The sequence below is a fragment of the Triticum aestivum genome, chromosome 3D (genome assembly GCF_018294505.1).
Source record: "Triticum aestivum cultivar Chinese Spring chromosome 3D, IWGSC CS RefSeq v2.1, whole genome shotgun sequence".
NCBI classification, from domain to species: Eukaryota; Viridiplantae; Streptophyta; class Magnoliopsida; order Poales; family Poaceae; genus Triticum; species Triticum aestivum.
In genome coordinates, this window is record NC_057802.1 from 124236386 (window position 1) to 124262351 (window position 25966).

A 25966-nucleotide genomic window follows, 5' to 3' on the forward strand; every position below is an offset into this window, starting at 1 on the left:
GATCATCGGGCAAGTCAATCAAAGTCCATACTTTGTTCTTCATACATGGATCTCATCTCAGATTTCATGGCCTCAAGCCATTTTGCGGAATCTGGGCTCACCATCGCTTCTTCATAGTTCGTAGGTTCGTCATGATCTAGTAACATAACCTCCAGAACAGGATTACCGTACCACTCTGGTGCGGATCTTACTCGGGTTTACCTACGAGGTTTGGTAGTAACTTGATCCGAAGTTACATGATCATCATCATTAACTTCCTCACTAATTGGTGTAGAAGTCACAGGAACAGATTTCTGTGATGAACTACTTTCCAATAAGGGAGCAGGTACAGTTACCTCATCAAGTTCTACTTTCCTCCCACTCACTTCTTTCGAGAGAAACTCCTTCTCTAGAAGGGATCCATACTAAGCAACGAATACCTTGCCTTCGGATCTGTGATAGAAGGTGTACCCAACAGTCTCCTTTGGGTATCCTTTGAAGACACATTTCTCCGATTTAGGTTCGAGCTTATCAGGTTAAAGTTTCTTCACATAAGCATCGCAACCCCAGACTTTAAGAAACGACAACTTTGGTTTCTTGCCAAACCACAGTTCATAAGGCGTCGTCTCAACGGATTTTGATGGTGCCCTATTTAACGTGAATGTAGCTGTCTCTAATGCATAACCCCAAAACGATAGTGGTAGATCGGTAAGAGACATCATATATCGCACCATATCTAATAAAGTACGGTTACGATGTTCGCACACACCATTACACTGTGGTGTTCCAGGTGGCGTGAATTTGTGAAACTATTCTACATTGTTTTAATTGAAGACCAAACTCGTAACTCAAATATTTGTCTCCGCGATCAGATCGTAGAAACCTTATTTTCTTGTCACGATGATTTTCCACTTCACTCTGAAATTCTTTGAACTTTTCAAATGCTTCAGACTTATGTTTCATCAAGTAGATATACCCATATCTGCTCAAATCATCTGTGAAGGTCAGAAAATAATGATACCTGCTACGAGCCTCAATATTCATCGGGCCACATACATCTGTATGTATGATTTTCAACAAATCTGTTGCTCTCTCCATAGTTCCGGAGAACGGCGTTTTAGTCATCTTGCCCATGAGGCACGGTTCGCAAGCATCAAGTGATTCATAATCAAGTGATTCCAAAATCCCATCAGTATAGAGTTTCTTCATGCGCTTTACACCAATATGACCTAAACGGCAGTGCCACAAATAAGTTGCACTATCATTATTAACTTTGCATCTTTTGGCTTCAATATTATGAATATGTGTATCACTACGATCGAGATCCAACAAACCATTTTCGTTGGTGTGTATGACCATAGAAGGTTTTTATTCATGTAAACAGAACAACAATTGTTCTCTAACTTAAATGAATAACCGTATTGCAATAAACATGATCAAATCATATTCATGCTCAACGCAAGCACCAAATAACACTTATTTAGTTTCAACACTAATCCCGAAAGTACAGGGAGTGTGCGATGATGATCATATCAATCTTGGAACTACTTCCAACACACATCGTCACCTCGCCTTTTACTAGTCTCTGTTTATTCTGCAACTCCCGTTTCGAGTTACTACTCTTTAGCAACTGAACCAGTATCAAATTACCGAGGGGTTGCTATAAACACTAGTAAAGTACACATCAATAACATGTATATCCAATATACCTTTGTTCACTTTGCCATCCTTCTTATCCACCAAATACTTGGGGTAGTTCCGCTTCTAGTGACCAGTCCCTTTACAGTAGAAGCACATAGTCTCAGGCTTAGGTACAGACTTGGGCTTCTTCACTTGAGTAGCAACTTGCTTGCCGTTCTTTTTGAAGTTCCCCTTCTTCCCTTTGCCCTTTTCTTGAAACTAGTGGTCTCGTCAACCATCAACACTTGATGTTTTTCTTGATTTCTACCTTCGTCGATTTCAGCATCACGAAGAGCTCGGGAATTACTTTCGTCATCCCTTGCATACTATAGTTCATCACTAAGTTCTACTAACTTGGTGATGGTGACTAGAGAATTCTGTCAATCACTATTTTATCTGGAAGATTAACTCCCACTTGATTCAAGCGATTGTAGTACCCAGACAATCTGAGCACATGCTCACTAGTTGAGCGATTCTCCTCCATCTTTTAGCTATAGAACTTGTTGGAGACTTCATATCTCTCAACTCGGGTATTTGCTTGAAATATTAACTTCAACTCCTGGAACATCTCATATGGTCCATGACGTTCAAAACGTCTTTGAAGTCCCGATTCTAAGCCGTTAAGCATGGTGCACTAAACTATCAAGTAGTCATCATATTGAGCTAGCCAAACGTTCATAACGTCTGCATCTGCTCCTGCAATAGGTCTGTCACCTAGCGGTGCATCAAGGACATAATTTTTCTGTGCAGCAATGAGGATAATCCTCAGATCACGGATCCAATCCGCATCTTTGCTACTAACATCTTTCAACATAATTTTTCTCTAGGAACATATCAAAAATAAACACAGGGAAGCAACAACGCGAGCTATTGATCTACAACATAATTTGCAAAATACTATCAGGACTAAGTTCATGATAAATTTAAGTTCAATTAATCATATTACTTAAGAACTCCCACTTAGATAGACATCCCTCTAATCCTCTAAGTGATCACGTGATCCATATCAACTAAACCATGTCCGATCATCACGTGTGATGGAGTAGTTTCAACGGTGAACATCACTATGTTGATCATATCTACTATATGATTCACGCTCGACCTTTCGGTCTCCGTGTTCCGAGGCCATATCTGTTATATGCTAGGCTCGTCAAGTTTAACCTGAGTATTCCGCATGTGCAACTGTTTTGCACCCGTTGTATTTGAACGTAGAGCCTATCACACCCAATCATCACGTGGTGTCTCAGCACGAAGAACTTTCGCAACGGTGCATACTCAGGGAGAACACTTATACTTTGATAATTTAGTGAAGGATCATCTTATAATGCTACCGTCAATCAAAGCAAGATAAGATGCACAAAGGATTAACATCACATGCAATCAATATAAGTGATATGATATGGCCATCATCATCTTGTGCTTGTGATCTCCATCTCCGAAACACCGTGCTTGTGATCTCCATCTCCGAAGCACCGTCATGATCACCATCGTCACTGGCGCGACACCTTGATCTCCATCGTAGTATCGTTGTCGTCTCGCCAACTAATTGCTTTTACGACTATCGCTGCCGCTTAGTGATAAAGTAAAACTATTACATGGCGATTGCATTTCATACAATAAAACGACAACCATATGGCTCCTGCCAGTTGCCGATAACTCGGTTACAAAACATGATCATCTCATACAACAAATTATATCACATCATGTCTTGACCATATCACATCACAACATGCCCTGCAAAAACAAGTTAGACGTCCTCTATTTTGTTGTTGCAAGTTTTACGTGGTTGCTACGGGCTTAGCAAGAACCGTTCTTACCTACGCATCAAAAGCACAACGATAGTTTGTCAAGTTGGTGCTGTTTTAACCTTCGCAAGGACCGGGCGTAGCCACACTCGGTTTAACTAAAGTGAGAGAGACAGACACCCGCCGGTCACCTTTAAGCAACGAGTGCTCGCAACGGTGAAACCAGTCTCGCGTAAGCGTACGCGTAATGTCGGTCCGGGCCGCTTCATCTCACAATACCGCTGAACCAAAGTATGACATGCTGGTAAGCAGTATGACTTATATCGCCCACAACTCACTTGTGTTCTACTCGTGCATAGCATCAACGCATAAAATCAGGCTCTGATACCACTGTTGGGGAACGTAGTAATTTCAAAAAAAATTCCTACGCACACGCAAGATCATGGTGATGAATAGCAAGGAGAGGGGAGAGTGTCGTCCACGTACCCTCGTAGACCGACAGCAGAAGCGTTATCATAACGCGGTTGATGTAGTCGTACGTCTTCACGATCCGACCGATCAAGTACCGAATGTACGACACCTCCGAGTTCTACACACGTTCAGCTCGATGACGTCCCTCGAACTCCGATCCAGCCGAGTGTTGAGGGAGAGTTTCGTCAGCACGACGGCATGGTGACGATGATGATGTTCCACCGACGCAGGGCTTCGCCTAAGCTCCGCAACGGTATTATCGAGGTGTAATATGGTGGAGGGGGGCACCGCACACGGCTAAGAGATCTCAAGGATCAATTGTTGTGTCTCTGGGGTGCCCCCCTGCCCCCGTATATAAAGGAGCAAGGGGGAGGCAGCCGACCAAGGGGAGAGGCGCGCCATAGGGGGGAGTCCTATTCCCACCAGGAGTAGGACTCCTCCTTTCCTTGTGGGAGTAGGAGAAGGGAAGGGGAAAGGAGAAAGAAGGAAGGGTGCGCCCCCCTTCCCTAGTCCAATTCGGACCAGATCATGGGGAGGGGTGCAGCCACCTTTTGAGGCCTTTCTCTCCTTTCCCGTATGGCCCATTAAGGCCCAATACGAATTCCCGTAACTCTCCGGTACTCCGAAAAATACCCGAATCACTCGGAACCTTTACGAAGTCCGAATATAGTCGTCCAATATATCGATTTTTACGTCTCGACCATTTCGAGACTCCTCGTCATATCCCCGATCTCATCCGGGACTCCGAACTCCTTCGGTACATCAAAACTCAATAAAACTGTCATCGTAACGTTAAGCGTGCGGACCCTACGGGTTCGAGAACTATGTAGACATGACCGAGACACGTCTCCGGTCAATAACCAATAGCGGGACCTGGATGCCCATATTGGCTCCCACATATTCTACGAAGATCTTTGTCGGTCAGACCGCATAACAACATACGTTGTTCCCTTTGTCATCGGTATGTTACTTGCCCGAGATTCGATCGTCGGTATCTCGATACCTAGTTCAATCTCGTTACTGGCAAGTCTCTTTACTCGTTCCGTAATACATCATCCCGCAACTAACTCATTAGTCACAATGCTTGCAAGGCTTATAGTGATGTGCATTACCGAGTGGGCCCAGAGATACCTCTCCGACAATCAGAGTGACAAATCCTAATCTCGAAATACGCCAACCCAACAAGTACCTTTGGAGACACCTGTAGAGCACCTTTATAATCACCCATTTACGTTGTGACGTTTGGTAGCACACAAAGTGTTCCTCCGGTAAACGGGAGTTGCATAATCTCATAGTCATAGGAACATGTATAAGTCATGAAGAAAGCAATAACAACATACTAAACGATCGGGTGCTAAGCTAACGGAATGGGTCAAGTCAATCACATCATTCTCCTAATGAGGTGATCTCGTTAATCAAATGACAACTCATGTCTATGGCTAGGAAACATAACCATCTTTGATTAACGAGCTAGTCAAGTAGAGGCATACTAGTGACACTCTGTTTGTCTATGTATTCACACATGTATTATGTTTCCGGTTAATACAATTCTAGCATGAATAATAAACATTTATCATGATATAAGAAAATATATAATACTTTATTATTGCCTCTAGGGCATATTTCCTTCAGGGGTCGGATCTTCTGTGGTCGTGGACCGTGGTGCGAGCGATGATTTTGCCCCAGAAGATCTGGGCCTCAGCGCATCATCATGGCCCAATGATTGCCGCCTGGACCCCAGGCTGACAGAATTTGCCCCCACATCCGCCTGACGAGCAGTGGCGCGCCGCGTGTACACGCGCAGTTGGGCGTCTCGCTGGACCCGACCCAAACCAGCACCGGCCTGACACCCGCCGGGCGATGATTCGCGCGCGCGAGGGGAGGTGTTGCGGCCCGCCAGGCTCTGCCGCGTGGCTGGCGCGGACTCGCCCGCGCGCCCGCCTGAGGCTGTCGCGTCCGTGCGCCCGCCTGCGCCTGTCAGGGCTGGCGCGGCAGATTCGCTGCCAGGCGCGGATCCCGAAGGCGATCGGTTGCGCGGCTGCAGCACCTGATTCGATCCCAAGGAAGATTTGTCCCCTGGACCAGGACACATGAAATAAGGACCTGCTGGTCCGTTTTCTTCATCATTTTCTGCGATTTTTGCACTGCTGTTTTCTGCATCATCACAAGGCTCATGGAGACTATTAGTAGGGTTACAACATATGATCATCACAATTTGTAATACCCCCTTGATCATAGCCAGAGAGATGAGAGGGTAGGAGCAAGATTTCCTTGTGGAGGAGTGCACCGGCGTTGGGATGGAGATCCGCAAAGGGGAACTTGGTCTCACAAAAACAACATCGCGAGAGATGTATACCCTACCAGTGGAGATGTCAAGACACTTGACACCTTTGTGTTGGGCACTATAGCCAAGGAAAGCACACCGTTTGGATCTAAACATGAGCTTGCGATTGTTGTAAGGCCGAATATTTGGCCAACAAGCACAACCAAAGACACGGAGAGAGGTGTTCAATATCATGTTTGACATACTCTTCTAGGAAGATGTACAAGCACATCATGTGTCCCTCAAGTGCTCACTGCATCTTCAATTGGCTCTGGGAATGTGCAAGCAGAATCAAACACAAAATATTCTTTGTATGATAGAGTTAACGCCAAGGGGTTACTGAAAAGAAAATCGTTTCACATGGATTCATTCTACTGTGTAGTATGCAATGAAAACATAGAGGAGAACATCCATCATCTTCTTTGGTATTGTACCTTTGCTCAGTCTTGCTTTTTTTTTGAAAAGTAGGATTACCCCCGGCCTCTGCATCTGGACGATGCATGCAGCCATAATCTCTCTAAATAGGCACAAGGGAATTTCATTCTTTGATATGAAGTGTCGCTATTACATCAGACCTTTCCCAAACATATAGCCTTGGACATCATCATCATGAGCAGCTGGAACATTTGGATGCAGAGAGATGAAAACATTTTCAGAAATAAAGTACCAGGAATTTTATCTTTGAAGCATAGGCTCAAGCAAGATCTCTGTTGGTCAATCATAGGACAAATGCAAAGCTAAACTCTCTCAGTCAGTGGATTGCATCCCTGATTTGATTAGTTTCTTTCTCTATTTGCTATTTCCCATGTTAGAAAAACTGGAGTTGGTTTGCTGCAGATTTTCATCTGCTTGCATGTATGTTTGTACATATTTTAAATTTTAATGGAAAATACACCGTAGAACTATTGTTCTACGAATAGTTCTACGGTTTCAGCGTAAAAAAAACCCTCTCCAAACCCATCATTTCTTTGAAAAGAGGGGAAAACCTCGGCTCTCTAAACGCATCTATCCGGATCTAAAATATCTCAAACTGAATCTATATCCGATTTATAAAACATGGCAACACTGTTTGTCCAGATTATAACTAGGACGATAAATTGGGTATAGTAGTACAATACAACTAAATCTATATCACGATTGTATGACAAATACAAGTATGCTTCTGATCATAAATACTATAGCCGGATGCAAATGCAACTTTAATTCTCAGGGTAGTCATATAGTATATGGCGACATCTACCCGTAAGTCGAGGAGAGCTCAGATCACACTTCTGCAGAATATGTGCCACTGTCGCCCCCGTCCATAATGTTCTGAAATGAAGTTGGAATTGGAGGCAACTCAACGTCAACGGCGCCTTCCAGCATGCGTACAGCTTGCCCCATTGATGGCCTGTGGATCTCATCATCCTGGATGCACCAGCAAGCAACCCTACAGGCAACATCCAGCTCTTTTTCATTGCCATCTCCTCGTAGCCGGCCATCGAGCTGTTAGGAATAAGCAACTTGTATTCCCATGAGGCCATAGGCCGATATATATATACGTACAGGTGTGGTACATATGCAGGAAACCCCTTATACAACGGGATAAATACAAAGGGGTATACATGACTTATATTATAACTCTAACACCCCCCCCCCTCAAACTCATGGTGGAGGAACAACAATGAGTTTGGAGAGATAAAAGCCATGTTGTGCTCTAGTCTGGGCCTTCGTCAGGAAATCCGCCAACTGTAACTCGGAAGGCACATACTGAAGAGCAACGACCTGATCCTGCACAGCAGCGCGCACATAGAAAGCATCAACACCAATATGCTTGGTGAGCTCATGCTTCACAGGATCGCGCGCAATGCTGATAGCACCTATACTGTCAGATAAGAGCATAGTCGGTGTAGTGACAGAAACACCAAAGTCCTGAAGTAACCACCATAACCAAGTCACCTCTGCCGTCAAAAGAGCCATAGCTCGCAACTCAGCCTCAGCACTCGAACGGGAAACTGCAATCTGTTTCTTCGTCTTCCAGGCAATGAGAGAACCGCCAAGAAAAACACAGTAAGCAGAAAGCGAACGGCGATCAGAAGGATCACTAGCCCACGTAGCATCCGCATAGGCCTGAAGCTGTAAAGAACTGGAGCTAGGAAAGAAGAGACGGTGAGATATCGTACCCCGAAGATATCGGAGAACACGAAGGAGATGACTATAATGAACCGATGTGGGAGCAGAAACAAACTGACTCAGGATATGAACCGGATAAGAGATGTCCGGACGAGTGACAGCTAGATAGACAAGACTGCCAACGAGATGACGATAACGCGTCGGGTCAGGGAGAGGATCACCATCAGTAGCACGAAGGTGAACATTGAGCTCCATAGGAGTCTCAACAGTGCGCTCGTCAGAAAGAGCAGCACGAGCAAGAAGATCCTGGATATACTTTTCCTGGGATATAAAAAAGCCATCAGAGGTAGAAGAGACTTTAATCCCAAGAAAATAGCGAAGAGGTCCAAGATCAGACATAAGAAACTGCTCACTAAGACGGGCCTTTACAAAGGCAATATACTCGGGGTCATCCCCAGTGATGACCATATCATCAACATAGAGAAGAAGAAGAGTTCGACCACGAGGAGAAAGGTGAATAAACAATGCGGGATCATGAACACTTGCTGAAAAACCAGCAGTAGTGACCACAGAAGCAAAACGCTCAAACCAGGCACGAGGGGCTTGCTTAAGGCCATAGAGAGAGCGACGAAGACGACACACCATGCCATCAGGAACAGAATACCCAGGTGGTGGCTGCATGTACACCTCCTCACGCAGCTCACCATTAAGAAAGGCATTCTTAACATCAAGCTGAGATATAGACCAGTGGCGTGCAGAGGCAATGGCAAGAAGTGTACGAATAGTGGTCATATGGGCCACAGGAGCAAAAGTCTCGTCATAATCACGACCATGCTCCTGCTGAAAACCACGAGCCACGAGACGAGCTTTGTGACGCTCAAGAGAACCATCAGAGCGAGTCTTAACCTTGTAGACCCACTTACAAGTGATGGGACGGACTCCGGGAGGAAGAGAAACAAGATCCCAGGTATCAGTGTGTTCAAGAGCAGCAATCTCCTCCGCCATCGCAAACTGCCATTCAGGATGAACAACAGCCTGACGGTAAGAAGTCGGCTCAAGAACAGCAGCACCAGCGGTGGGAAATCCAAAGCGATCAATAGGCGGACGAGGACGAGAACGCAAACCATAAGTAGGCTGAGAGGAAGAGGACGACTCATCCAAGGAAGCATCCACAGGTCGGGAACGACGAGTGTAATGCTGCGGAAGAGATGGAACAAAAGAAGGAGGAATCACCAAGGTAGAATCAGGGGGTGGCGACGAAGAAGTCACCGGAGATGAAGGTGTAGAATCCGGTGACATGCTAGGTGAGGAGACCGGGGAAGATGGTGGCGGTGAATCGACGAGGGGTGGAGAAGCAGAGGGAGTGGGACGAATAGGTACAGGCGCGACGGGAGGAAGAGGGGAGTCAGGAAAAGTGAGAAAAGAGATATCCTTCACTGAAAAGACCGTGGAAGATGGTCGTGGGTAAAAAGGACGAGACTCATCAAAAGTCACATCACGAGAGATACGCATCTGACGACCGACAGGATCCCAACAACGATAGCCCTTATGCTCATCACTGTAGCCTAAGAAGACACACTCAACAGACTGAGCGGTCAGTTTGGTGCGTTCGCGAGGGGCAAGAAGAACATAGCAAACACAACCAAACAAGCGAAGCATCGAATAATCGGGAGAGCGATCAAACAGGCGCTCAAAAGGAACACCACCCTGCAAAGCAGCAGATGGCTGAAGGTTGATGAGATAGACAGAAGTGGAGATAGCCTCGGTCCAAAAATGAGGCGGAAGAGAGGCGGTGATCATCATAGCACGAGCCGTCTCAAGAAGGTGACGATGCTTGCGCTCAGACACACCATTCTGAGCATGAGCACCAGGACAAGAGAACTGGGCAAGAGTACCCTGCTCAGCAAGGACACCACGCAACATCTTAGAGATATACTCACCAGCGGAGTCAGCACGAAAAATACGAATGGGTGAAGAGAACTGAGTATGAACCATGGCAGCAAAACGCTTATAAATAGACAACACCTCACTACGTGAAGTCATGAAATAAAGCCATGTGTAACGAGAAAAATCATCGATGAAAATAATATAGTATTTATGACCACCTTTCGAAGTGAAAGGAGCCGGACCCCATACATCAGAATGGACTAAATCGAAAGGACGCTGAGACACTGACTCACTATGAGAATATGGTAGCTGAATCTGCTTGCCAAGACGACAACCCTGACACTCTAAAGAGACATCTCCTAAGACAGACCCCAGAAGGCCTCGACGAACTAAAGACGATAATCGAGAACCACACAGATGACCAAGTCGATGATGCCACTGCTTGAAGGAACCAGTAACAGAAGCGACAGCAGCGGAGGAACTGGCGATGGTGGTGGCAGCGGAAGGAACATGAAGCCAGTCCAACTCCCAAAGACCCTGAGAATCACGGCGGCGAGGGCCAGCCCCAACCAGAGTGTGCGTGCGACGATCCTGGACAGAGCAAGAGTCAACATCAAGGATGACACGACAACCAGAATCAGTAAGTTGACCGGCAGAAAACAGATTCATGGTAAGTCGAGGAACATGAGCAACATCAGGAACAGAATAAGAAGGAGTAGAAAGATGGCCTCTACTGGCAACAGAAAGTGGAGTACCATCAGCAGTAAAGACATGAACAGGAGAATCCAGCGAACGAAGAGAAGACAAAGCGGAAGAATGAGAAGACATATGAAAAGAAGCTCCAGAATCCAGAACCCATGGGGATGTACCTGACTGTGTAGAGGGCGGGTGCTCAGTGCGGGAAGCATCAGTCACAGAACCAGCAGTACCCGTCGAGGAAGAACCTGAAGCCGCGAGCAGACGCTTAAGTCTCAGAATATCCTGCTCGGTCAAAGCAATGGCTGAAACTGGCGAGGGAGATGACGCAGTCCCTGATGATCGCGCCTTGCGCAGGTGTTTCCGCTTGGTGTAGCACTGGGACTCAATATGACCATCATTCTTGCAGTAGTCACAATGTGAACGGGGGCGACCTGAGCCTCCAGAAGGAGTGGGCAAGAGCGGCGGAGCACTCGAGCGAGAATGGGGCGGTGCAGCAGGTGGAGTGGAAGAAACCCGAGTAGCGAGCACAGAGGGAACCTCCAGCAAACCAGCACCACGTAGGCGAGTCTCCTCAGCACGAATCTCTGAAAGTGCCTCCATGAGAGAAATACGGCCACGAGCAAGCAACTGAGCACGCCGGGGCTCAAACTCCTTACGGAGCCGAGACAGGAACTCGTAGACGCGATGAAACTCCAAATCGGCCTGGACAGCCTGGCAGCAGGGACAAGTACGACAACCAGAACTGCGGAGAGAATCAAGCTGGCGCCAGATAGCAGAACTCTGTGCATAAAAGTCATCAACAGTAGAGTCACCCTGCTGAAGAGCATGCTCCTGACGAACCACAGAAAGATATAAGGCATCACCAGAGGGCTCATAGCGCTGACGAAGACAGGTCCACATCTGGAAGACAGTAGGAAGACCCAGAAACTCAGAAGCAAACTGAGGCAGAACACTAGCAGTGAGAACAACTGCAGCACGAGCATCATCATCAAGCCACTGGGTGTAAACAGACAAAGCACCATGATACGTCTGAAGAGCCTCCTCATAAGCCAAAGCCCTCTCATCATAGGCACGATCAGCAGCCTCATCAGCAATCTTAGCCGCATCCTTGGCGGCCTGAGTAGCGTCCGGAGGAAGAACCAGTGGAGTCGGTGGAGTAGGGGCCACCGGAGGGACCGGACGTGGCGGACAGCAGACCTCGCCAGAAAGAACACCCCAGAGACGAATGCCACGCATGTGAATACGCATGAAGCCAGCGAACTCGGTGTAGTTGGTACCATCGAAGATCACCGGACAGCGAGGGACAGCAACGTAGCCTGATGCAGCAGACATTTTTTTTTGGGGCAAAGATCCGAAAATATCAGAGGCCGGACGAGGACGGCGGCTGGGAGCGAAATCCGGCGCAGCAGACCTCAGACAACACAGGCAACAGCAGTAGACGAACCCGGCCGGGAGCTGGCGAGCAAGCCTGGGCGGGAGCTGCGGACGGGAGCCCGTGCGGGAGCTGGCGGGCGGGCAACGGGAGCAGCGGACCCGTGCGGGAGCTGGCGGGCGGGCGACGGGAGCAGCGGACGGGAGCTGGCGACTTCGATCAGAAGGGAGGACGGGGCAGCCCAGCGTGGAGGAGAGAGAGCGGCCCAGCCCAGCGGGGAGATCCAACCAGCGCCGATCGGGAGGAGAGATCGAGAGGAGAGGCAGCGGCGACGGAAACTGCGAGCGGGAGGGAGCCGGCGGCTTCGATCGAGACAGATCAGCACGAGTTGCAGCGTGCAAAAAATTGACCTAGCTCTAATACCATGTTAGGAATAAGCAACTTGTATTCCCATGAGGCCATAGGCCGATATATATATACGTACAGGTGTGGTACATATGCAGGAAACCCCTTATACAACGGGATAAATACAAAGGGGTATACATGACTTATATTATAACTCTAACACGAGCAAGCACAAGACATCTCCTTCGTTCACCTTAGCTGCAGCATAAAGGGGGAAGTACCGATGATTTCCATTCCCGGTAGCCCTCCTCCCGGAGATCAATTCGAGGAGCACAACACCAAAGCTGTAGACATCTGCCTTGTGAGTGATAGGCTGACCATACACCCACTCCGGTGCGAGATAGCCGATGGTTCCACGGAGGGTGGTCAGCGCCGTGCTCATGTCCCGTCCGAGAAGCTTGGCCATGCCAAAATCTGCGATTTTGGGGCAGAATTCAGCATCCAGTAGTATGTTCTCGGGCTTGATGTCGCAGTGTATGATGCAGTCCCTGCATTCCTCGTGCAGATAGGAAAGACCTTTACCCACACCAATGGCAATGCGACGGCGAAGACTCCAACTCAAAACGCTTGTTCCCGATGAAAAGAGATGAGAATTCAAGGAGCCATTTGCCATATACTCATAGACCAGCAGCCTTCTGGCCCCTTCGCTGCAGAATCCGAAAAGGCGCACAAGATTGGTGTGTTGAATCAGCCCAAGAGTTTGTACTTCTGCTCGGAATTGCTTATCTCTGTGCCCGAAGCTTTTAAGCTTCTTCACGGCTACGGCAGTTGGACCTGCAACTGTTCCCTTGAATACACTTCCAAAGCCTCCTTCGCCGAGTTTGTCAGAGAAATTTCTTGTGGCTCTCTTGAGCTGCGTATAGGTGTAAACAGCAAGAAAACCATCCACTTTAGTCTGTCTTGAAGATATCTTGTACAGCCAGAAAATCACCAGCATGATAAGAAGACCAACAACTATTGGACCAATAACCAACATGACATGCTGTATGCGTCCTTGCTGCCTTTTACCATGAGAACCTATACGCATGGAAATCTTGGCGTGGTGAATGGCACTATTTCCAAAAGTCAAATTAAGCAACACATTATACCATATCTTGCATCCAGAGAGATCATAGGAATATGCGACGCAATAGCATTGGCTCAGACAGGTTGCTTCACAGTCTTCACTAGTTTCTTCGCTTGTATCTTGAGGGTTGGCAGGAAGGCCTTGCAGGTTGTCTAACAAAACAAACGAGTCGGTGGAGATGCCGTCTTCGCAATCTGAGGGTATTATTCTAGAGCAGCCGCTAACAAATTGCCCAAGCCTCCATTCATCTGGATCACTTGGTCTGAAACCATCAATGCACGCGCATGTTCCTGCGCTTGTGCAAGCACTGAATGCGCCGCAATAGAAAGCACTGATTTTGCAGCTGGAGGGATAGCTCCATAGAGGTTGCCAACCAGTAATCGTCGCATTATTTACCCACCTCAGCAGACTGACTTGCCCCATATGCAGTCTCATGAATTGGAGATCATTTGGGTTCTCTGGATAATTTAGCCAGACCAAACCGCCTTCTTCTCCCCTATGTTACCATCCCGTCTGGAAAGGTACCAAGATGGTCATGCCCATCAATGGACATGACAAATCCCATCTTCCTACTCTGGTCAATCACGAGGGTGCAATGGTAAGGAGGCTTGGATAAAGTAAGCGAGATGTGTGCTCCGGTGGCCATGTCCAATCCTAGCCATGCTCCAGGTAGCAGAGCATCAGCTGGATGATCAAAGCTCTGCCATATGACCTTAGAATGGTTGGTCTGATCTCTCACAACAAAATTCCCAGTGTTAAGGAGAACCGCCACAGAACCGGCTGATCCATTTGTTGCTGAACCCGAGGTCCAGAGAACAGAACCAAGCTCCTCGATATATAATTCACCTGCGGCAAGGTACAAGGTTGTGTTGAGGAAGCTGGTGATAGGGATTCTGTTCCCCAGCCAGAACATAGCTCGGTGGCTGCCTATCAGGTTCTTGTACTGTATGCCCAAGTAGTGCTTCATGGCACCTGGGGACGGGGAGAAGAACCCCAACTCAAATACACCATTCTCGGAGACCAAAATTTCGCTGCCCGAGATAGATTGGCCAGGAAGAAGGGTATCCGTTGGAACTGCAGCTTGACTTGCATCAAATACCAGGAACATGTAGGGGATCAGTGCAGCAAATAAGAGAGAGATAGAAGACTTGCAGTTCATTTTCTTCACGTGTAAGCACAATCTATCTGTGAAGCCAGAAGAAGACAAAAAGCAAAGAAATGATCAATATATACATGGTTATGATGGAAAACTGAAACAAGGGCAGATATTATAATACACACCTCAAGCAAAGAAGCTTCGCGTTGCTCTCATCTCCATGCTATACTCGCTGTTTCTGCAGTTCTCCAGTAGTGGTGGTTGGTTTTGTTTACAAATAGGAGAGCAACCTGTTAGTTGATCAGGACAGTTATCTGTCTAAGTGGACAAGTCCAAGCAGGGTCAAGCAACCTATTTTGACTAATCGATAATGACAAATGGTAACCATGTGCTTTCACTAATGGCTTTTGCCAAACATTCCACTTAACAAGGCTTTCAGATGTGTGCCTTGTTCCACCTCCAGCCTGCTCCATACACGGTCCACTCAACAAGTGCTCTTTTTTCTTTTTCCGTTCTTTTGTTTTCTTTACATAAGTTATGTAGTTGATGGGCAGAAAATCAGAGCCTCAGAGAGAAGTAGACATCGTCTCCTCAGGGCGTAAACTTGGTACTGTTCACTCGATCGCCATCGTTGTCCTGGTCGAATACAATCTTCTTTCGTGCAAGGACAAGAACAGTGACAAGGTTAGAATTAAATCACTAATATTGCACGAAAAAGCAAGCATCCCTACAAATGTGATAATCTAGTAGATAAAGTGGCAACATTATATGACGTGTACAAGGAGTACTCCAGTTATAGACCAGCATTACTAACACTGACAAACTGAAAACGTTTCTTACTGTAAATAACTCATTAAGAAGAGTTACAGCTGCACTTAAGTTTCAGAAACAGAACCAAATTGTAATTGCAAACAAATTGGATTATTCTAAAATTGATTTCATAATGCATTTTTTCAGACTGCACAGCCTAACATAGAGTAGGAATCCAAAAGGGTTTACATTAGGGTTTTTTCACCACATTTTATGACTGCACAACCTATCGTAGAAGTGTATTAATTCCACTGTCCCGGGTGCATGAGGTTCTAGGAGTTTGCATCAACCAATGGAAATGAACAGAAGATCATGGCCTTCATTTGTTCCATTCATCAGTCATCACGTTCCCACTTAAGATGAGAGCTTAGTAATATGTTCAACGCCACACCAATTATTTAATGCATGAGCTGGCCAACAGCATGTCCACTCATGGTAAAATTCAATTATTATTTTTCTGCCATAAATTCAATCATCCATACCATATATACTATAGTAGATGATTAACTTATATACAGGAGAGCAACATGTTGGTTGATAAGGACATTTAGCTGTCTAAGTGGACAAGTCCAAGCATGGTCAAGCAACATATTTTGACAAACGGTAACAAAGTGTTTTCGCTAATGGTTTTTGCCAAATATTCCACTCAACAAGGCTTTCAGATTTGTGCCTTGCTCCAGACCTCCAGTCTGCTCCATACATGGTCTGCTCCTGTGGGTCTATTATTCCTTTTTCTTTTTCCGTTCTTTTGTTTCTTTTCATGAGTTATATGTATATAGTTGATGGGCATGAAGTCGGAGCCTCAGAGAGAAGTACAAATTGTCTCCTCAGGGCATAAACATAGTATTATTCACCAGATCGCATCACTGTCCTGGTCAAAATACAATCTTCTTTCATGCAAGGACAAGACCAGTGACAAAGTTAGAGTTAATTTAGAGATAACTAATATTGCATGAAAAAGCAAGCATCCCTGCAAGCATCCATACCATATCTGTAGTAGGTGATTACCTTTCATTCACGGGTAATAACAAGCCTTCCGACTTACTGAAAAGACGCGTGTTGCAAAACGCAGGCGTGTGGTGCCTCCTTTTACCAACTTCTTCACGGCGACACCCCTGTATAGATTCACCGCCTGCTGAAAGGTGTAACTGTACGACATCTTCATAAGTCGATAGGAGATGAATGCACGGAAGAATCTGCAAGGAAGTGTATCTTCTTTTTCCAACTTCTGTGAATCCCTACAACAATCCGCAGAGGGATATGTACGGTGTACAAAACGAGTTATTCAGTAGAGAGTCATACTTTAGAACTGGAAACAAATCATAACACAGATACTGACCACAACTCAGCAACAAGTGACTAATTCCTAGCAACCTACTTCAGAAATCAGAATATATAACACTGTCATCACCCTCCATAAGATTCTGAAACGAAGCTGGAACATGCGAACAACTTGTCCCATTGACGGCCTGTCATTCTCCTCGTCCTGAATGCACCAACAGGCGACCCTGCAGGTGACATCCAGCTCCTTCACATTAGCATCTCCTTCCAGCCTAGCATCCAGCAGGCACAGAACCTCCCCTTCGCTCACCTGAGCAGCGGCATAGACCGGAAAATATCGATGGCTCCCAAATTTCACCACCTCAGTGCTCCTTCTCCCCGAGATGATCTCGAAGAGCACAATGCCGAAGCTGTACACATCTGCCTTCTTAGTGATCGGCAGCCCCGATATCCACTCCGGCGCAAGATATCCCATGGTTCCTCGGATGGTGGTCAGCGCGGAGTTGAATTCTCGTCCAAGCAGCTTTGCCATACCGAAATCGGCAATCTTGGGGCAGAATTCTGCATCAAGCAGTATGTTCTCAGGTTTGATGTCACAGTGTATGATACAGTCCTCACATTCTTCATGTAGATAGGCTAGACCCTTGGCGATGCCTAGTGCAATTTGGCACCGAACATTCCAACTCAACAGACCAGACTTCTCTGAAAAGAGATGAGCATCCAAAGAGCCATTTGGCATGCACTCATACACCAGCAATCTTCTTTTCCCTTTGACGCAAAATCCCAAGAGACGAACAAGATTGCTGTGCTGGATCATCCCAAGTGTCTGAACTTCTGTCCTGAATTGCTTCTCTGCTTGCCCGAGGACCTTGAGATCCTTCACAGCGATGGCAGTTGATCCTGGCATTGTTCCCCTGAAAACACTTCCGAATCCTCCCTCGCCGATTTTATCAGAGAAATTCATCGTGGCTTTCTTGATCTGTGCATAAGAGTAGACTGCAAGAGGGCCTTCTACTTCAAACTTCCCGGCGCCAAATGAATCCCTCCTGAATTTCCATAGCAACACCGATATCAGTACCAAAGAAGCAAGGCCTATGAATCCAGTTACCAATAACACTATTCCTCTTGTTTGCAAGCCTTTCTTGTTCCTGAGCTTGGAGCCCAAACGGAGGTAGATCTTGGTGTACGGAGGCCTAGCAGCCAAACTCAGATTGTACAGGTTGTGGTACCATAGCTTGCATCCATGGCCATACGAATAGGCGACGCAGTAGCATTTGCTCCGGCAAGCCGCCCTGCAGTCTTCGTCGGTTCCGGCCACCTCGTCCTGGGCGTTGTAAGGAAGCCCTTGCAGCTTGTCCAGCGGGGCGAAGGAGTCGTCGTGCTCCGTCTGGCCGTCGGACTCGCAGCTCAGCGGGAGAGACCTCGAGCAGCCGGTGACGAAGTACCCAAGCCCCCACTCAATCGGGTACGACGGCGCGAACCCGTCCACGCAGCCGCACTTCCCGCTGCCCGTGCAGGCGCCGAAGTCGCCGCAGAAGAACCTGCCGGATTTGCAATCGGAAGGGAAGGACCAGCGAGCGACCCAGCCGCCGGTGCCGTTTGCGGCGGGATCCGGCTCCGACCACCTCATCAGGCTGATCTGCCCCAGATTGAACTGCAAGAACTCGGTCCCATTCGCGGTTTCCGGGCGATTCAGCAGCAGCGAGCTGCCGTTGTCTTGAGAGGACACCATCCAGTCCGGGAAGGTGCCGCCGTTGGCGTGCCCGTCGGTGGTGAGCACGAACCCGTTCCTCCTGGTCGCGTCGACGCTGAGGCTGCCGTTGTGCGAGAAGCTCTTGAACGTCAGCGAGACGTTCTTCCCGGTGTCCCTGTCGAGCCCGAGCCTCGCGCCGGGGAGCATCGCGTCGCCGGGGTAGTCGAAGCTCTGCCACAGGACCAGGGAGGAGTTCCCCTGGTCCCTCACCACCAGGTTGCCGTTGTCGTGGAGGACCGCCACGGCGGCGGACGACGCATTGCCGCCCGGTGACAGCGACCACCAGAGGCTGGCCCCATTCTCCTTGATGTAGAGGCTGTCGCCGAAGATCTCCAGCGACGCGGCGGGCAGGTCGGTGATGACGACCCTGTCCCCGAGCCAGAAGGTGGGGCTGTTCCCCGCCATGTTCCTGAACCGGACCCCCAGGAAGTAGTGGATGCCGGGGCCCGGCGGAAAGAAGCCCAGCTCGAAGCCGCCGCTCTTGGAGACCAGGGTCTCGTTCCCGGAGATGCCCTTGCCGGGGAGGATGGTGTCCGTGGTGGCAGACGCGGCCCGCAGGGAACAGTGGAGGAGCAGGAATAACAGCGCCGCCGGTTTGGGTGGGGAGATGCCAAGGCCGAGCGAACGCGCCGCGCCGCCGCCATTGGTGGGCATAACTTTCAGAGGAGCGAAGGCGGCACCTTGCCCCACAATCAGTGGCGGCGGCGAACGCGCCGGCAACGCCAATGTACTACAGTTCCAAGAAAAATGTGGGAGGCTTCAGAGTGCAAGCACTTGTTTCTATTTTTTTGGAACGAAGGCTCGCGAAGAGCCCGGCTTTGAATTAACAAAGCCATCAACCGGTCAGGAGTTACAACAAACAACCAAATTACAGCGGTCAGAACGATACAATGGGGAACACTGGACTGAAACGCTGACTACAACCTCCACAAGCAGCTAATGAAAAGGAAATTAAGATTACAGATTGCAGAGGCCGAGCACTCCACACTAGGATCATAAGAAGTAAAGCAGAGCAGCAGAGCAGGGCATAGCCGACCTTCGAAGATGGCCATGCTCCAGGAACACCTAGAGAAGAAGGGGAACAACATCTTCCATCTCTATCACCGAAGAGGGACCCTACCCCCTCGCCATGGCTCGTAGGCGCCGCACAGTCGGGATTTAGAGAAGCTCACCCTAGAGCTAGAAGAATGCCGCCCTCACAACGAAAGGTGGACATAGTGCGGCCACTTCGATTTGGGATACCCCTAGCCGGCCGCTCCGCCGCGGTCCATGTCCAACTAGGTGGAGAAAAGCTTCGTGGAATCGGACGCTGAAAAGGAGGCAGCTCAATCCCTCACCCACAGCGCCTCCCGACCGCATCCCGCCTCCCTAACGACGCCTCCAGCAAGGTCACGACGCGCAAGGCGCCGCCGCCGCCAAATCCGAGAGGATATAAGGTTTTCACCCGGGCAAGGTGGGTCGGGGTGGAAAACAGGGGACCTCGGCTGCGCCCCCATGGAGGAAAGCAGCGCCCTTGGGCGTTGCCGCCGCCGGACCGGCCAAGGTTTCCCCCGGTCCCCTAGCTGGCCACCAACGCGCACCAACGCCGGGGCCAGAGAGGAATCACTAGCCACTGCCGACGGCGAGAGAGAGGTGGCAGGGAGAGGGATTTCGAACCTCCAGATCTGACGAAGAAACTTCGCGCCGCGGCCGGATTCCACCAACCACCCGCCGCCCGCGCGGCCAGGCACGCTGGCCAGCTCCCCTGCGAACGCCGCCCACCGCCCGACGGCGCCGCCTCTCCGGTTGGGGCCGCCGCCCCAGGAACCGCAGGCCTCCGAGAGGGGATGGAGCGCCGAGATCCCCGCCGCCACCTTCACCGACGCCCGCACGGGCTTCCCGGCGGCCGTCTCCGGTAGCGGCGAGGGGATGAAGGGAGAGGAGGGGGGTGGCGGCGGCCGCGGAACCCTAGTCGCCCCCGAGTCGCCCAGGGGGGCGACGCGAGGGCCGGGAGGAATCTTTCCCTTTGAAAACCTTCTTTCTCCTGCACGCCATGGTAGCACTTGTTTCTTTGAGAGACGTGTTCGGAGTTGAAAGTTGAAACTAGTCGCACTTGTTTTTCCTTTCGCAATTTAGGTTAACTGCTTTGTTTGCGTCATCAGTTTTTTCTTTTTTGTTTTATAACTGAGAGCTTTATTTATTATACTATAGGAAATAGGAAATATGTCCGTGCATTATAACATGAGAAAAAAGAATCTCATATTCACTATGTTTCAGTCTCTAAAACTGCTCAACCGCGCCATGACGCGTCTCATGGGTATCATCAATTGTCTAACCGTGGACATGTTGGAGTCGGCGGCGTCTCAGCGGTTTACATATTTATGGATTTCATGTGTTTATACTTCTAATTCTATAATTTGATCTATGTCAAATGGTATATTTATTTCTCGCTCTGTCTTTTTTACATCTGCTCCTCCGTGAAATTACTAGTAATGGCAATTGATTATCTTGTATTGTGCAATGGTAAGTTAAATTGGTAGCAACATTCATGTTTTTCTTGCACTGTGAGTACATTTGAACTCATTGTAACGTAGTGGTAATTATAGAAAAGCTTGAGAAAAATACTGATAACAATGTCAATATTACACAGTCAGTGTAAAAGTCAACCTACTCAATTTTATTAGATTATGCATTCATAAAATAATATTTGGGAAGTCTTGCTTAAAAAAAACAAAGGCGACACCTAGTTGTTGATAAGTTGTTGATAAACGGGTGAGCTTTGTCCAACACATACTCTTATCTTCTCCTATTTTTAGTTTCCAGTCAATGCATACTCCCAATCTTTTCCCATTCGGTTTGCTTTCTTGCTTATCCCTCCAATCTAGCACAGAAGTAGTAGCTTCATCCGAAGGCAGCCAAGACCAGCCAGGGGCAAATTAGGAGAGCCTTTCTTGGTTGCAGTTCAACCGAGTTTCTCGAACTCTTCTATAAAAATATGTCGGGGGTGCTTGCCCCTTGGTCTCGTTTTTTTTTGTTGCAGAGTTGCGGAGCTTCAGAAAATTCACAAGAACGTCAAAGGGCAAATAAATGTTCGTACGATTTTGTTCCGTCGTTAACTTGGAGAAAAAAACCACCAAAATATCTTCCATTGTTAAACAATATTCAAGCATGGTCAGCCAAGTTCAATAATACAAAGTATACATCTGAACCTGAAAAGGATGTCTGGCCATCTTAAATAATCAAGAGTTGTACTGCTTCTACATGAAAAACATTGTACATTTGTTTTTGGTGCAAGTCACATGTTTGTATTTGAGCGAATACTTAGCTAAATATGCACAAAAAATATGATCCACCATGAAGAACCATTTTAAATATGTCATGAAGTGCACAATATAATTGTTGGTCATCTTCCTAGCCTACTTTGAGCATGCTCGGGCCTACAATTTTGTATCACTGTTAAATATGGACTGAAAAGGCATGTTCGCATTGATATTCTGATTGTTGCATCATGGTTTCTACATCATGTTTTTCAAAGATGCTGGCACGCTAGACATGCTACTACAAACCCGCAGAATCACAGAGATGCAATGTTGATTCTTGATGACATAAGTGGGCTCTTAGTATTTTTCTTGTAAGATTTTCTTTTTGCAAAATCAGTGGATCGACAAATACACATATTACAGAAGATGTGATAGATAACCAAAGGTATATCTCTCTATAGATATGCACAAAAGGGGGAGGAGTGGTTAGTCTATGATCTGAAATGACACCACGTACTAATATAGACGACTGGTATGAAGACCAACTTGCTATTGCTACTTAGTGTTATTAGAGACATTCTTTGGCTATTTCAAAATACAATGGAACAGAATCCATGTTGAAAATCCAAGCTGTCCAATCGAATATATAAGAACAAATAGATTCCTACCTGTTGTTCTGGCTGTCACATGCAAAACAATTCATATAACAAAAATGTGGTGGCCAACCAAGTGAACAAGAACAAACCTTTATTTTTCATGACCACTTATTCCCGAGCACAACAAAGGCAATGTCATATCCCTTGCAACCTTGGAGACATACGTGAAACAAAGCCATACTTCAGAAAATCCTGGAGAGCAATGAACATGGCTGGAATTACACTAACCTCTTCTTCTCAACCTATTACCTCACCTGGAGTGTAGAGCCAAAGAGCCCTTCCAATTTTGCTCCAACACCTCATACTGACCCATACCATCTCACCTTAAGATACAACCCAAAATATTTGCTTCCCTACGAAGAAAATGATGGTTCTGTAGGGCATTGTAAGAATTTTCCAAGGAGATTGTTTAGTAAAAGCATGTCTCGTCCATCCCCTAGCAAACAGTTCTTCTAATAGTCATACTATCCATTCTGTAGGGGATTGTAAGAAATTTCTGAGGAAATTGTTTGGTACAAACCTGTCTTGTCCATCCCCGAATTCTCAAATCAGAATGCGCTTTTATGAAATGGAGAGTATGACTATTAGGAGAATAATAATAACGATGTAGACACTAAACTATGGAGAAAAACAATCATGCCTAAACAACATTTGTTCCACCAGATCCATAAACGCCAAGAGATTTCACTAAAATACACAGTTCAAAAATGTAGTAGTACTTGGTTTCATGCTAAGAACTTTCTGGCACACGGTTTTTAATGGAAACTGCGAGAAGGCTTGCTGCTTTGTTTTTCTACAAATGGACAAAATACTCACAAGAGAGAAGAAGAGAACCTTGATTCCCTCTTCATCAGATTGCATACAGTGTGAAGAGGCATGAATCATGATAAATGAGTAGGGACAACATTCATTGGGCATTGTATATTTTGAAGAAGTAATGATTATGTTCTATAATTCATGGATATTACTATGTTGATATCAATTACTTCATTGTTTCTCAATATTTATACCATAAAAAGATTACATGTTAAACATGCTAGGTAGCATTTAACATCGAAAATTCTATTTTCATCATTTACCTACTTGAGAACGAGCAGGAATTAAGCTTGAGATACTGACACGTCTCCAATGTGTCTATAATTTTTGATTGTTTCATGCTATTATATTATCAATCTTGGATACTCTTGATAACCCACAAGTATAGGGAATAGTTTGTAGCCTTTTTCGATAAATAAGAGTGTCAAACCCAACGAGGAGCTAAAGGTAGAACAAATATTCCCTCAAGTTCTATCGACCACCGATACAACTCTACGCACGCTTGACGTTCGCTTTACCTAGAAAAAGTATGAAACTAGAAGTACTTTATAGATGTGATAGGATAGGTTTACAAGATAATAAAGAGCACGTAAATAAAATCTAGGGGTTGTCTAGATAAAGACACAACTAAGTTAGTTTTAGTAGAGATCTTTTGTCAACAAGAAAGTCATTTGTCCCTAGGCAATCGATAACAAGTACCGGTAATCATTCTTGTAATTTTATATGAGGGAGAGGCATGAGCTAATATACTTTCTCTACTTGGATCATATGCACTTATGATTGGACCCCTAGCAAGCATCCACAACTACTAAAGATTATTAAGGTCGTGAAACCCAACCATAGCATTAAGTATCAAGTCCTCTTTACTCCCATACGTCATACCCCACTTACTCGGGTTTAAGCTTCTGTCACTCTCGCAACCCACCACAAGCGAACCATGAACATATTGCAACACTCTACAGCGGGGGGCCCTCACGTTTGCACGAGAACAGAGGGCACCGTAGGACAACACCATAAATAAAATATACAATCATACCAACCAGATCACGATTAACCCACAGGACAAAACTGATCTACTCAAACATCATAGGATAACCATAGATCATTGGGAAATAATATATGGAGTTGAGCACCATGTTTAAGTAGAGATTACAGCGGGGAGAAGGAGTGTTACACCGCTGCATAGAGGGGGAGAAAGTTGGTGTTGACGGTAGCAAGATTGTTGATGTAGATCGCCGTCACGATCCTAGCCCCGGCGGCACTCTGGCGCCACCGGGAGAGAGAGGGAGAGAGCCCCCTCCTCCTTCTTCTTCCTTGGCCTCCCCCTAGATGGGAGGAGAGTTACCCCTCTGGTCCATGGTCTCCATGCGGCGGAGGGGCGGGAGCCCCTCCGAGATTGGATCTCCCTCTCTGTTCTCTTCTGTTTCGCGTTCCACAGATCTGGCCGAAAACCGTTTCTTATATTCCCGGAGATCCGTAACTCCGATTGCGCTGAGATTTTAACATGATTTTTTACGGATATAAGCTTCCTTGCGCCCGAAGTAGAGCTCCAACCGACGTACGAGGTGAGCACAACCCACCACCATGCGCCTGGCTCGGGGGTGGTGCGCTGGTGTCTTGTGCCCTGTGTGGACCTCCGTTTGTGGTGATTCCAACTCCCAAAAATCACATGTATTCCAAAATAATTCTCCGTGAAATTTTATTGCATTTGGACTTTGTTTGATATGATTTTCTGCGATACAAAAAACATGCAAAAAACAGGAACTGGCACTGGGCACTGGATCAATAGGTTAGTCCAATAAATCATATAAAAAGTTGCCAAAAGTATGTGAAAGTGGTATAATATTGGCATGAAACAATCAAAATTATAGATACGACGGAGACGTATCAGCATCCCCAAGCTTAATTCCTGCTCGTCCTCGAGTAGGTAAATGATAAAAAGAGATAATTTTTTATGTGGAATGCTACCTAGCATAAAATTGATCATATATCTAATCATGGCATGAATATTAAGACATAAGTGATTCAAAGCAATAGTCTATAATTTGACATAAAGACATCAATACTCAGGCATCCCAACAAACAATCATGTCTTTCAGAATATCAACGCTAAAGAAAGCTATCCCTACAAAATCATATAGTTTTGTCATGCTCTGTCTTCTTAACACAAAGTATTTATCATGCACAACCCCGATGACAAACCGAGCAATTGGTTCATACTTCTTAATGCGCTTCGGCTTTTTCAACTCTCACGCAATACATGAGTGCAAGCCATGGATATAGCACTACGGGTGGAATAGAGTATGCTGATAGGGGTAAATATAAAGAAGACAAAAAAGTAAGAAAGTCTGACACCGACGCGGCTAACCAACGGGCTATGGAGATGCCCATTAATTGATATCAATGTGAGGAGTAGGGATTGCCATGCAACGAATGCACTAAGAGCTATAAGTGTATGAAAGCTCAATATGAAAACTAAGTGGGTGTGCATCGAATCCTATAATGAAAAATTTCCACTAGTATATGAAAGTGACAACATAGGAAGCTCTCCATATGAAAAACATGGTGCTACTTTG

The 25966-nt window shown here is 46.7% G+C and overlaps 2 protein-coding genes across 2 annotated transcripts; both read right to left on the reverse strand.

Moving 5' to 3' along the window:
- Window positions 1–12712: 12712 nt before the first annotated feature.
- Window positions 12713–16582, reverse strand: LOC123077815 (G-type lectin S-receptor-like serine/threonine-protein kinase At2g19130). Its single transcript, XM_044500147.1, has 3 exons — window positions 15021–16582; window positions 14245–14924; window positions 12713–14195 (listed from the first exon to the last, which is right to left on the reverse strand). Exons 2-3 carry the CDS (start codon window positions 14896–14898, stop codon window positions 12822–12824), a joined length of 2028 nt encoding a protein of 675 aa, XP_044356082.1. The 5' UTR covers window positions 14899–14924; window positions 15021–16582; the 3' UTR covers window positions 12713–12821.
- A 260-nt stretch (window positions 16583–16842) lies between these two features.
- LOC123076192 (G-type lectin S-receptor-like serine/threonine-protein kinase At2g19130) lies at window positions 16843–23107 on the reverse strand. The gene is made up of 4 exons (XM_044498576.1): window positions 23095–23107; window positions 20336–20702; window positions 17237–19409; window positions 16843–17153 (listed from the first exon to the last, which is right to left on the reverse strand). The coding sequence occupies exons 1-4, from the start codon at window positions 23105–23107 to the stop codon at window positions 17118–17120; spliced, it is 2589 nt and encodes an 862-aa protein (XP_044354511.1). The 3' UTR covers window positions 16843–17117.
- Between the last annotated feature and the right edge of the window lie 2859 nt (window positions 23108–25966).